At 43.6% G+C, this 14,149-nt stretch overlaps 1 protein-coding gene across 5 annotated transcripts in view; it reads left to right on the forward strand.

The window, feature by feature from the left end:
• Positions 1-2,832: 2,832 nt before the first annotated feature.
• The window catches only part of CNKSR2 (connector enhancer of kinase suppressor of Ras 2), a 206,825-nt gene continuing 195,508 nt past the window's right edge, over positions 2,833-14,149 (forward strand). For 4 of the 5 annotated variants that reach the window (XM_030234813.2, XM_030234814.2, XM_050978190.1 and 1 more), the window contains exon 1: positions 2,833-3,123. In XM_030234813.2, coding sequence (XP_030090673.1) covers positions 3,060-3,123 — 64 coding nt within the window. In that variant the 5' untranslated portion in view covers positions 2,833-3,059. The remainder of the gene's footprint in view (positions 3,124-14,149) is intronic. The other variant, XM_050978187.1, reaches the window with a different exon arrangement.

The raw sequence follows: 14,149 nt of genomic DNA on the forward strand, positions 1-14,149 counted from the left end.
TTTTTTTGCAATATTGAGTTTTATTGTGTAACTTCTTTTACATTTACTACCTAATAAATGCTTTCCTAACAGGAACATGTATATTTAGACATATTTTAAAACATTTTAATTTTTATGCACTGTATGGATCAGAGTAATTCTAAAATATGAGTTAAGACATAATTCTGTAGTTCAGTGTCTCTGCAGGAGACTATACCATGTGCTTTATGCAAAAGGCCTGACTCATACAAGTGTGATAGCAAGATGAAGGCCACTAAACTAAAAGATGAAAACATCTAAAAGACATTGGTTAAGGCATTTTGGCTGAAACACTTTAGTTTTAGAAGGTCAGCATAAAAAGTCATTCAGCTCTCCTTCTTACCCTAGAAAAAGAGAACAATAATAAAATCAGGCAGAAATAAATTTAGAGCAAATTAAAAAAATACTTTTATGTAGCACATGTCCTGACTATAGAATTCATTGCTGTAATAGGTCACCAAGTTAAATTCCATGGATGGATAATTTTATCATTACTCCTGAGCCAAGTCCTCCCTACCATAGCCAAGCCAACAATCTTCAGTGAAACTAAAACAAGATCTGAGTAAAACAGTGGGATTTACCCCAGTATTTATGACATGGTTATACTCTGTGAGAAGAACAATAAAGGTAATTAGATTCCATTCTCAGCACTTCATCTGTTTACTGAAGTGGAAGAGTGAACTCCTTTTACCACCCCATAATTTGATGAAACCACTATAAAGGGGTTCTAAAAGTAATAGACACTGACCATGGGGAAAGTCCTGGGTCACAGGTGCTTTACTGAAAAACTTGCTGCAGCTACAAATTGTGCTGGCAAGCTATAGGAAACCCTGGGCATGCATAATTAGGAACTATAGGACAACATACATACACATGTACAGAGAACCTAATTCCCCTGTCCTCACCTACAAAGAACGTCTCAGCCCAATGAGAATTACACGATGACGTTATAAATTACATGCCAGGCTTCAGTCTGATCTTGCATATTTAGACTTTTAAACCTTTCAAACTACTGGTTTCTAATTAAAATTATGACATGCTCTTTCAACAACAATAACTCAGTATAGAAGGATCCTGCATACCTTTCAAACCTTTCACAAGGAAAAAAGTCAGTCTTAGTTTGCAATTGAGTTTATTGTTTCTGTGGCTTTAAGTAACACAACCTCTTTAGAAGCAGACTGCCTCATCAGTGTGCTGGCAGGAATGTGACACAGGAGACACGAGTCTAGAGCTAAATTCGAGGAAAATTACAGTGTGCAAGCCCCAGTTTTCGGTAAAAAGATTCTTCTCAAAGATAAATAAGTACAACCTTTAAAGTGAGAGCCAGGTCTACCTAACACTGGTGGGGAAACTCTTCCTGGGTCTCCAGGGAGAGGTGTTACCAACCCTATGGCTGCTTTACTGCCCCTCATCACTACTACTTCAGCCTCACATAACAAAGTGGGAAAGCTGCTGGCACTGCCTGTACAGCACAAAGGATGTGATTCCTTTGCTATTACCACTTCAGGGTTGAGGGAATCCTCTTATTTCCTCACATACAGATATTAAATGTCAGTATCAGCAGCTGGCGTTCAGCAGCCAACACTGTCAGAGGGAACATCTCGGTGGTCATTGCCTCAGCCTTGGCAGGAGAAGCAGGGTGAATGCAAACGCAGGCAAAGTCGTACAGGAAAATAACCTTTAGCACTATCCTCTGCCTGGAGCTCCAGAGGGGGATGCCACCTATTGAGAGCAGAGGCTCCTAGGAAGGGTGACGGAAAAGGGTGCCACAGCTATCCTAGAAGGAATCGTTGAGCACTTGGGAGCGGTTCCTACCAAAAGACACCGTGCCACAGGACCCATGGGAATTGCCTTTTCTGGGGTAACTTCCAGGATGATGCAGCCTGGGGAGATAGAATGAGGAGAAAATGAACAGGTCCAGCAATAATGACCCGCTGCAGGGATGGTGGATTTTCACACCTGCAACCTCCATACGTTCGTGGTGCAACCCGCAGGACAGGGAGAGCAGACGAGCACCAGCGGGTGCTCTCTCCACGCCGTGGTCGCAGGGGTCCGACCCCCCTTCTGCGGGCTGACTTCGCTCCCGTTTGCCCCACTACCGCACCCTCGGAGGGAGGCGGGCAAACAACGAGGTGCAGCTCCTCTCTTCTCCCTCCCCTGCCGGGGCTCCCCCCGCTGCCCGCACACCGCGGGCAAATGCCGCCACCGCATCGGTGCTGCTGGCACGGCTCCCTCGGGGCGCCCGGCGACACCGTCCATCACTGCCGTTTAACAGCCGGGCTTCACTCTCTCAAAAAAAAGGAGAGAAAAAAAAATTACTTTTCCCGCCCACGCAGCGATGCTTAATTCAGGGAAAATAAAATCCAAATCCAACAAACCCACACTCCAAGCGCCAGCTCGGTGCCGCTGGCTGCGCTCCCCCGCTGCCCGGCCCGCCGGGAGCAGGTGCTCGGCGCTGCCGCCGCCCCAGACCCCCCTCCCGCCGGCGACGGCACCTTGCGAGTCATCCCGGCTCCCTCCCCTCCCCCCGCCCCGGGCGGCCGTCGGGTGTCGCTTCCCATTTCACTTGGAGATATTTTCGGGTGGCAGGAGCCGCCTCGTCATTTCCGCCAGAAGAAAAAGACACCGGCGCGGCAGCCGCGGCCGCGGAGAGCCGCGGGAGCCGCCGGGCACGAGAGCGGGCAGAGTCGAGCCAGTGCCCCGCTTGCCGCCGCCAAGGACCGACCTCTCGGCGGGGCCGGGAGCCGCCGCCACTGCCCGCGGGTTCGCGGGGGCGGGAGGCGTCGGAGTGTGCCGCCCCCTTCTCCCCCTTCCTCCTCCTCCTCCTCCTCCCCCTCCCCGCCGAGCCGGCAACATGAACTGAAATCCCCAGAGAGGCACAGAGGCGGCGAGCGAGCGAGCGGAGTGAAGGCAAGCGGGGATATAGCGGCTCTCTCCTCCCGCCGCCGGGATTCCGGGAAGCGCGGTCCCTCCGCCCCGCACAGCCTCGCCCCTCGCCCGGAGAGCGGCGGCCGCCCGAGCCCCGCGCCCCCGAGCCGCCCATGGCCCTCATCATGGAGCCCGTCAGTAAGTGGTCGCCGAGCCAGGTCGTCGACTGGATGAAAGGTGAGGAGCGGTGTCGGGGCCGCGCGGTGCCCTCTCCCATCACCCCCCACCCCGCCCCGCAGGTGCGGGGAGCTCCGCGGCTTCCCCCGCGCCGGGATCCCGCCTCCTGGCAGCGCCGGCTGCCCCACGCTTTGGCTGGGCTGGGAAGGGAGGTGGGAGGCCGTCGGGGCCGCGTCGCTGGGGCCGGGGGCCGCGCTGCCCCCCTGCCCCGGGCTCAGAGCGGGGACGGCGGCTGGCGGTCCGCGGCTGTCCGTAGGGCTGGGGAGGGGGCCGGGGGCGGAGACGAGGCTGAGCCCGGGGGTGCCCGGGGTGCTCCCGGGCGGCGACCGCGGCGTGGCGATGGAGCCGCCCCCCAGCCGCCGAGGGGCGCGGGGAGCGTGTCCGGCTGCCCGCGGCGGGTGCGGCGCGAAACGCTTCGCGAATGAAAGTTCAGCCGAACGTGCGGCACCCGCCGGTGCTGGGCACGGCCGGGGGAGACACGGCTGCGACCTCCCCCGCGAGGAGGGGCTGGGGGGCTCCGCGGTCGGCGGGGTCGGGGTTCGGTCCGCGCCCTCGGACGTGCCGGGGCTCCCCTCGCTGCCGGCAAGCCGCCGTGCTGGGCGGGGGCCTCCTCCGGCCGGGCCGGGGGCTCCGCGCGTCGGGCGGTCGCCGTTCTCTTCCCCGGGGGCTGCACTTCAAGATCCGCGATTGAAGGGAGCGCGAACAGTCTGGGCGCTGGGCTGAGTGTGGTTGTTCCGCTGCTCCGCTTCTCCCGCTCCCTCACCTGTCCTTCCCTCAAATAAACTCTGATGGGAATAAAATTTGGACCTTTTGGAAACGCTTTTCTTTTATTCCCTGTGTATGCCATTCTGATATGGCTTTAATGCTGTAATAGGAAAAGGTATTTTGTTGTGTAGTTTTTGTGTGTGTGTGGGCAGGGGTTTTTCGTATTACCTTTAAGTTAGGCTGCAGCTGTGTTTTGAATAAATCACCATCTAGTGTTATATATCTTTTTATAAAGATAGAATGACCGGATGGGTACAAGTTTTGAACAACTGCTACATTGTGGGAGTTCTTTATAACATGCTGTGTGCTACCAATGTGACAGTTTCATCATCCTTAAAATTTCAGGCATATAGCATATGTTTTCAGTAATTCAATCCTGGCATTTATAGCTGGCGAGTTATAATTGTATTTAGAAACATACATGGTTTTGCACTTTTGGAAGCATTCTCACTCTACAGAATAATAATTGAAAAGAATTATGTAATACTTAATATCCTGAGGAATTAATAAATATTAATAAAAATCTTGAAGAAGCTACAGATAATCAGTATTAAGAGCAAACCATTTTAAACTTCAGAGTGTTTTTTACAGCAATTTAGTTTCCAACGTTTTTACTTCATAATGAAAAGATTACGTAGGACTTTTTTTCTAATCAGTGTCTGAGATACCTTCCCCATAATTTGGGGAATGCATAAAAACAATGAATTTGTAGATAATGCATTTTTAAAACGCCTAAAAATGTAATACAGCAACTATTTTCATAAATGACAGGTGAAGTGCATTGCATACTCTGCTTTTGTATTACGTTATTATAAAATCAGTAATTTGAAAAGAACAGGCTAAATGGTAGCATTAGAAGTTGTGCTGCTGGATAAGGGTTTGTAGTTAGAAACCTGTGACTAACACTCAGAGGTACAGATCTTTTAGAAATAATCATGTAAATTAAAAAAAAAAGGCAGTTATTGCAGTTGTGCACACTTTCTGGAATACAGAGCCTGCTTTTTAGTGTTTAACCTGTTTTTTTCTGGCCTGAATGTTTGATTGTTTCTCTGTAGGACTTTCATTTTTACAGAGTGAATGCATATATGTTGCTTCATGCTTCCATTTCTTCATTTTGCATTCTGTGTAGCACTGGAATTTTCACTTAGGTGGTGCAAGGAGCACAAGCACCTGCCTGTGACTAGCACTCTTGGAGGGAAAGCACCTAGGGAGCCACTCTAGTTTCAAAAGTTGAGCCTGGAAACGAGTATGACCAGTAGCTGGGGGCAGGTTTGCTCCTGCCTGATGGGTCACACCTTGCTGAGTTTGTAGGAAGGGTGGTAGTGGATAAGAGCAAGCGGTCTTTGCTGCAATAGCTTTGTTTTCCTCACTTATAATGTATAGTCTTGCAAACATTAGTATTGAAATCCATACGAAAAAATGTTCTTCTAATGCTTCAAGTGCTTTGTTTCCAGCAAATTCTGTTTCTGAAAGTCCCCAAAATAGCTTATTTGTGTTTTAAGAGGTACCCAAGACAAGTTTGATGAGTAAAACATGAATGTGTCTGTCATGAGAAGTTTGGAAGGAGTGCAGTAGTGGTCTTTGCATTAGTGGCAGTTAAGTCTGGCTTGCATAAATTACATTAAACTTCAAGATGTGGGAATATTTTGCTGACTTACTGGGGGTTATTTTACAGAATTATAAATGTTGAACTTGGTTTTAACCTCTTCCTTGAAGTAAGTGCCCTGCTATGTCATATGCCTGCTCAGAGCAGCTCTGTAAAAAAAATTCTTCCAAGTAGATTTTGATGTTCAAAGCAAAATCTTTCCTGAAAAAGGAAAATCCTAAAGTTCAACGTTGTTTACAGTTATCTGAAAGCAATGGGAAATGAAACACTTTAGATTTTATTGTTCTCAGTGTTTCTGTGATGGTCTTGTTGGTATGACCTGAACAATTGCAGTAAAAGGCCTCATCTGGAATTCTTTATTTAGGCAAAAGAACCATTACCTCAATGGCGTTTTGCTCACAGTAGTGATAAAGCATCGGGCCTGAAATTATAAGATGTGAGAAATGAACGTGGGGAAAGTATTTCCACTCCAAGGGGTTAGATGAAAGTGCCAGTCCCTGGGCTGGATGTATGTATAGGGAACAGACTCAAGACTGGGTATTCATGGAATAAATGCAGTTTCTCCAGTATCTTGTCAGTTTTTAATTCCTTGACAGACACATTGTCTGTGCATCCCTGTAATGACTTAATGCTGGTGCTGCTGAGTTAAAGAGTTGTACCTGGAATTGGTTATACAAATAAGTAACTACCTAAATTTTGACTATGAAAATGTGCATAAAAGGAAGTTGTGGACCAAAGTACCAGTTAAAACTTTGTAAGTGAAAGGGATAAAGTGAGGAGAGCCTATGTCAGCATATGAGTTTTCCAGGGTTTAAAGTGAACCCAGAAGAGTAACTGTCATAGAGCTGGAAAACGCGTAGATGGATTAGCTCATCTCTCCCACAGGATGGCATATTGTACATGGAGGATAAAATGAGTGTTTAAATTGATTCAAACAATGTATTATTGTGCTTTTAATTTATTTAGTACTAATTTTAAAGATCCTGTATGGATCAGTGAGATGAAAATGTGTCAGCCGCCTCCTCTGCCTCCCCTCTGGAGGACATGTGTAGATTCCACTGCCGGGTCTCAAGACGTTGACACATTACAAAGGCAAGTGTCATCCAACATCATGGCTTTCACTCACTCAGGAGGGGAACATGCCCAGATGTATTTTAGATTTCTGAGGCTCTGAGAACACTTAAAGACACTCAGTTACTTACCAAACATTAGGATGTTTTTAACTGAGTCTTCTAATCTAACTTCTTTGGTCTTAGGTTATTGATGATTGCTATATTTTGATAAGGGCTTGCTGCTTTTAACAATATTAGAATTTTAATTCAGTACCAGTCTCTCAATGGCAGAATCTGCTCCAAAATGCAGTCCACCTGAAAAAAAAAATCAATATTACTTTACCTAACAAAGCTTAAATATTTATTTTTTGCTTGCTGAATGGTAGCTCATAGGGCTTGTACCAAACTCGTACAGCTTAAGCTGTTGTAATGGTAGTCTTACTCAAGAAGCTGACATCTGAGGCATGGGGCTGCCTTTAAAGGCTTCTAATGCTAAGGAGTAGGAGCTTTTAACCTCTATAAAGTCTACCCTACCAGGGTTTAGAAGGATGCTAATATTGAGAAGGACTAGGGGGAGAGAAGCAGGAATATGAATGTGCTAGCAAAGTGAAAACAGAGTGCAAAAGTTCCCCATCTGTATGATTGAATATTGCATGGATTTGAGAACTGTTTCTGTCTGCTGTTGGTGTGCTGAAGTTCATGTCCATTTTCAGTGGTGCGTGTGTTTGCAGAGTCATCACAGGCTGCCAACAACTCTGCTCCACTTGGTGTAGTGGGAATTATATGTTATTCATCAAGAAAATGCAACAGTTTGTGGAAATACTCTGACACTAAATACTCCAGTACTTAATGATGATTTAAAAAAAGTATTGCTATGGGGATCCTCCTACTCCTGTTCGTGCCTATGCTGAGCCCTAGGACTGCTTTGGCAGCACCCAGGTTCTGCTGCAGTTCCTGAACCATCAGTTAGCAACAGGGAAGCTCATCAGTGAGGTCACAAATTCTCTCACAGCACTGGGATCTAACAAATCAGTTTAGGCCTTAAAAAAAGTAAGGGTGAATCCTGTGTTCAGGGTCACTATCAGACCGACCTCATTTTTGGCCCTGGCTTCCTCTAAAGACTGCCATGGACTGAGTTTAGGGGGGAGCTTTTTCCGGAGCGTAGGATGGACAACAGTGTTACAAAGGCATGTGAGCACCTACTTCATGGTAAAGAGGAGGTGTGCTTCCACAAATGTATGTGCCTTATTTAGGGCTTTCAATTTTTGTCCACAATTTCTAGTTTTTCTTCTAGTGATCTATTAAGTTAAAGCTTCTTTCTTATGCTACATCCCTTTGCATTGATTTTGGCAGGGCCCTTAAAAGTTCTGAGTATTGGAAATAATATGGAAAAGGCTGAGGTTTCTCAGGGGGAAAAAAAAAAAAGCTGGATGAAGATATGAAAAACACTTGGATTCTGAAACTTCGATTCCTTGTCAAGTGCGTGTAGGTGACTGATGAGTGTCAGAATAGTCATCAACTTAATAGTCATTGCTGAGTGCCATATGTGAAATAGATCAGGCATTTTACAATTTGTCAGCATTAAACCACTATTTTCTTTCTCCAATGTAAAGCAAACGAAAATTTTACAGTATTATAGGGTACACATAGCACTCCATTAGCTTTGAAGTGATGTTATTAAATGGATTTATGGCTTTTGCTGTAATGCCTAGCCATAAAAAATACTGTAGAAAAATATGAAATAATGCCATAGCTAGAGTTTAATTTTGATGAGCACACAACCTCTTTAATTTATGGATAGTTACTTTGTAAGAAAGTAACAAGAATTTTAGTCAGACAAAGTGGGGGACTTTTTGGAGAAGGGAGTTTATACAAAGACAGGTAGTCAAGAGTCAAACTGCCCTATTCCAAACTTTCGTTTAAAGGACTCCAGCTTTAAAACTGGCTTGAAAGCAGAGCTGGAAGATCTTTCTCTCTCTAGTTTGTTTATTTTTCCTGTGGATCTCTCACTTTTTGCTTGCCCTTCTGACATGAGGAGTTTTAGCAATATCAGTGGCCGACACATCAATCACGATGAAATGTTTTAGAGCATCTTTGTTTGTGATTAGAAAACCTCTCCTGCCATTGTTTATCAGCAGAAAATGAAACTGCAATTGCAACTGGGATGTGTCAAAGCCTAACAGCCGGGTGTTGCCATAGCAAAGGCGATGTTACATAAGCAGCCACTCTGCAACTAATTCATGCAGCCAAATTTTAAGCATAACATCAGAATTCATTTCTAAATGTATGATCTTTTTAGGAGGGAGCTTTCCTAGATGAGGTCATTTCAGTCGCTACTGAAATTGATGTGCTTAGTTGTGAAGCTCTTTTAGCACTGCCCATTTACACCTTTATTTTGTTTGAACATATTGTTCTATTTCTGAAACATCTGTTGGTTTAAATATGGCCTCACAATATGTTTTCTCAAGTGGTTTTTTGCAACAGTTTGGTAAAGCTCTGTATTTTGATCTTATTCAAATTTATTTGCACAATGCAGTATTAAACCAAGCAATTTACAAGTGCCTTTTCTGGTTAATGGATGTCGAGAATTTTGCAAGGCAGCAATATAAACCAGATCAATTTCAAGATGGGAGGATTGAAATATATATGCATATGTATTTTTAGAATCTTTGCAAGTAGTTGTCTTTAAGCACTCTAACAATAATAACCCAGGCAGTTTTATCTTCTAAACCCCAAACTGACAAATGGTCTAGCCTTTCTGCCTGATCTGCAGCAGTGTAGATAACCATTTAATCTCAGTTAAGTTGCTGTAGCTTTTGATTGTACTGTATTTCCCAGAGTCAAGTAGTAATATTTGTTACCATATTCCAGAGGAGTAAGGAGAAGCTGTTTCCTGAGAAATTTCTCCCTGTGTAGGCTTGTATTCAAAGGTGTACAACAAGGAGAAAGAACTAGTTCTTCAAGGCTTCCATTCTGTGTAACTGCTTTTTTTTTTCCAAGAAGTTACAATATCCTCATTAAATCATAACTGCACAGAGGATCACCTGTAGCAAGCACTTACTTTCATCAGAATAACAACTTCAGATTTTTAGATCCAAATAAAGCAAAACTGTGCTTTCACACTTACTGCTTAAATTATTTTCTTAATGAATACTTTAAGCCTTCAGTTCAGAAGCTGAATAGTTACCAAGACAAATGCTGAAGAATAAGTTTCCAAATACCTTGCTAAAAAATCCTGTTTGGAAACACCGTGCTGGGAGATTCTGAAAGATCACATTTTCTTCATTGATCTCTTCCAGCTTTTCAAATGCATTTGCTTGCTCTAAAAGATGAAGTGAGGAGATAGAAATGAATTTTTTAGTAAAAAAATTCTGGGGGCCCAATATTAGGCTCATATTATAAGAAATCTACTGCCACACAAATCTGCTCAGAGCATTGTCAATTTCCTGGTATGAGACAGGCCTAGCAGGGCAGTTCCTCTTCAATTTAAAATAGCTGACTGTCCAAGAGCAAGCATCTACTGCTCCTCATGATGTTCCTTTCTTGCACTTGAAGGATGAAGGGCTGGAAGACACAGATCCAAGGGTCAGGGGCAGCCAAGATCTGAAATGCTTCGTGCACGTTCTCTCGTATACACGTTTTTGCCCTCCGTGTGTAGGGGGTTTAGAATATATCTGGGAGACAAAATAAGTTTTTTCCTCGAGGTTTTCAATGCAGGCATTTTTCTTATGCAAAGGGTGTCCAGCACTGTCTATAGCAGATGATTTTATAGTACTGGGGGCTTAAAAATCTACCCCATTTTGTGCTACTTATTTGCCAGATAATGTTATCTTTAAGAAAATAGCTGTAGATGTCATCTTGTAGGATGTGTGGCATTTCCAGCTTATCCTTTAAGTAGAAATTTAGGGCACTTGGTACCTCAGATGAAGTGGCTAGAACAGTAATTTCAAAGTGTTTGGCTTTACATGATTAACATCTGCTGCAGTACCATATGGTGGGAATTTCCAAGTAAACTATTAATTAATATAGGAGTGCACCAGAGTAAGCCTTAATTAAAATATATTCAGCTTAAGTGTATTATTTTAATATAGTTAGTTACAAAGTGCTGTACTTTTGTATTGATACCTTTTTCTGCTGTGTGAAGAAGAGGGAGAAATGTTGTTGAGAATTATTTGAACCTTTAAATTGAAGGTTCAAGTAGCTTTTAAAATAAATGGTTTAGGACTTGCATCAGCCTCAAGCATCCATCGATTTAAGTGGAACAGGGTCTATATTTGGTGATGTTGAGTTGTGCTTTGTGAATGCTGTGGTGACTCCTCTGCTAGGATTTTACTGGTGTGGGGTGTGGGTGGTCAGAGTGTGTCCAGCAGAGCTGCACGAGCCATTTTCACAGAGCTTCAGGTATTGTGATGGGGCCATTCCTGTGCCTCAGGGTCTGGTAGCCCTGGTGGAGTGATACATTCCTGTGTGAGCCGGCCAAAATAGTCTGGAGGAGTGTTGGGGTAGCAGCTGAGGTTGTATATGGGTGTGGGTAATGCTGGGACCTCTCCTTGGCCTCTTGTGTTTGGAAGGATGAGCATACCCATGTATAGAGCTGAGCAGCTGGCAAGCTCACCTCTAAAGGGCTCTTTCCTCCCACAGGCAATGATTGTCAGCTGTAAAGAAGCTGATAACATTACTGGTTTTGTTAAAATGTAGAATTTATTTTTAGTTTGGCCAGATCCACCAGTTGCCAGTAGCTACAGCTACAAATGACCTATTTTTAAATATGTATTTTTTTCCCTGTTTTCTCCTCCTTCTTTATCTCCTTTCTCTCCTGGTAATCTTCACATCAGTGAGAAGGTGAAGAAGTCCTTCCTCTGTGTATTGAGGCCAGGTAAATATAGGTGGGATGTGCCAGTGCTGTCCGAGGAATTCACTAGATGGCATTCTTCCCTCTGAGTCAAGACTGAAACCCTTCATGGGAATGACAAGAGAACTTAGTCATTTTAGTGAGATGCCAACCTGGAATCTTGACCAGGTGTGGTTGCTGAAGGCTTGCTTCATAGCAGTGGGAGAGTTAGCTGCAGCACGCTAATTAACTTCCATGTTAATAATTAAAATCTTTGTAACTGGATTCCCATCATCGATATCCATTACTGACATGTGCCTGCCTTACTTTCTTTATTTGCTTTGCAGTTTTGTTGGTTACTTTTGTGTAGTTGATAGCTTGATTTGCAAGGTGCAGTGCTGTTCTTGTCCTTGTTTTGTTTCAGTTTTTTCTGTTTGAAGAAATATTGGTAGAGGGATCTGTTGAACACAAAGTAGAAGTTGCTCTCTAAAAAAAACATCTTTGGTTGTGTACACTGAACAGTTGTGAACCTGCACTTGTCCAGCTTGGTGTGCACTTTTTAAACACCAAAAGAGTAACAATTTTCTTCTTGCTTAGTGTGAGTGAAGTGTAACTGGAGACTTTTTTGTGAGATATCCAAGAAGTACCTTCTTGAGTGTTCAACATTGACTAACCTCTGACTGTCTTGTTTATTGTTGCTTTATCATCATGGGTAGAACCATGTACCTTTTGTCTTCATTTCTCTTCAGAGATCAAGAATGGCTGCTTTTGGTGGACTTTATTTTATTAGAGCTAATATGAAAAGAACCCAAACCAAATGTATTAGTCTGTTTTTATTTTGGTAGTCCACTTCCACTTGTTTCCAAAATTTTCTGTAAATGCAGGATGACAAAATGGTCCTTACTGCTTTTCTAGAGGTGTTAATTATTGCAAATGTTGTAGTCTTCAAATATTTTCAAATAAAAGTATATGCTAGTTTAACCTAGGATGTGGAGGCTTAATGTTTCTTAAATTTCTTTTAATGTTTTTCATGTAGTGTTGAGTATTGTGCCCCACAAGTTCTCTTGAAAATACCAGCGGTCTGTAAGTTCACTGTTGGATGCTGGACTTCAAAAGCAGATGTAGTTTTTGTTGCTTCAGTCATTATTTCATTGTATGTTTTAAACTGCCTGGATCTTTGCTGTTTAATGCAGTCTGGGGTCAAAAGCCTGTTTCTGGAGTTCTGATAATTGAGTCCAAGAGCACAGTGTAGTGTAAATAATTTGTCATGCCCTGCATGTGGATTTGACAGAGTTTCAGTCTGGAAGTGTAATCATTGCACATTCCACATAGGTATCAATCTGAACTTTTGAAGGGCATAGGACAGACTATCATTAGAAAAATAAGACAGGTCTACGACAGGACTCCTCTAGAGCAAGTAAACTCATTTTTTTAAAGAACTGGATAGTTTGTAGCCTTCAAAGTACTGTTTTAATTATGAATGCTTTGGCAAGCTTCATTACTGAGAGAGCATTTGGATATCTAATGAGTTATGGTGAAGCTACTGTTTGTAAGTATGGAAAGCATAATGTATATGTAATCATGAAGTTTCTGTATTTCCTGTGATTATTGTGTTTTCTTGTTGGTTTGATAGGATTTTTTTGGGTGTGTTTTTGTTGTTCTTGTGGGTTTTTTTTTCATGAATTGGTTTTGGCATTCCTGATGTACCTTGGCTTGAATAAGACAGCTGAAGAGTAGTGGCAATGAAGAAGTGGTAGCCATCTCACAGAATCATAGAATTGTTGGGGTTGGCAGGGGCCTCTGGAGATAATCCTGTCCAACCCCCTGCCAAGGAAGGGTCACCTGGAGCAGGTGACACAGGAACGTGTCCTGCTGGGTTTTGGATGCCTCCAGAGAGGGATACTCCACAACTTCCCAGGGCAGCCTGTTCCAGTGCTCTGCCACCCTGAATGTAAAGAAGTTTTTCCTCATGTTAAGGTGGAACTTCCTGTATTTTAGTTTATGTTTCTTGTCCTGTTGCTGGGCACTCTTGAAAGCAGTCTGGCACCATTTTCTTGGCCCCCCTTTCCCTTATGGAAATGTCAATATTTGAAAATGGTCTTGACCGTTTACCAGTCCAAGGTCTTGAGAAACAGCAAAACAAAAATTACTTTTCTGTGGAAATCCCATGTATTGGATAGTATTTGCTAGGTGAACAAAAGATTAGATCTGTTGCAGAGGTCTAAAGGTAGTTTCTTTTCAGTAACTAAAATTCTACCAAGTTAGTTTACAAGGAGCTCACCAGTATTTTGGTTGATCTGTCTTGGACAGTAAAACCCTTTCCTGTTACTCATTTGGGCATCATCTAGTTTCTCTCTTGCATCTTATCTGTTGTTGTGGAGCTCACTGTAAGCTGTGCTGAACTATCCAATTATGAACTGGAGGTAACTACTGCTAATGAGCTATGAATGGGTAAACCTAAACAGATTGGGCAATTAATGCCTGCCTCTGTTACCAAGGGTTTCCTGGGTATTCCTGATGCCATTGCCTTCCAAAGTGGGATGCAGTGGTGTGCTGTGGGTGGCTGCCTGGGCATCCAGCTGCTGTGACTGTGGCACAGAGGCTTGAGTCTGCAGAACAGCATGTCCTGAATGCTTTTCACCTCTGTAGAGCTGAGCAAATTCCTCTTTAGAGGAATGAATGCTCTGTTTAATAGGATAACTGAAAATAGAGCTTCAGTATGTGACAGGTCCCTTCAAAAACCCAAAAATTAATTAAAGTTTGTCTTCTAGT

This window comes from Serinus canaria, chromosome 1 (genome assembly GCF_022539315.1).
Source record: "Serinus canaria isolate serCan28SL12 chromosome 1, serCan2020, whole genome shotgun sequence".
NCBI lineage: Eukaryota > Metazoa > Chordata > Aves > Passeriformes > Fringillidae > Serinus > Serinus canaria.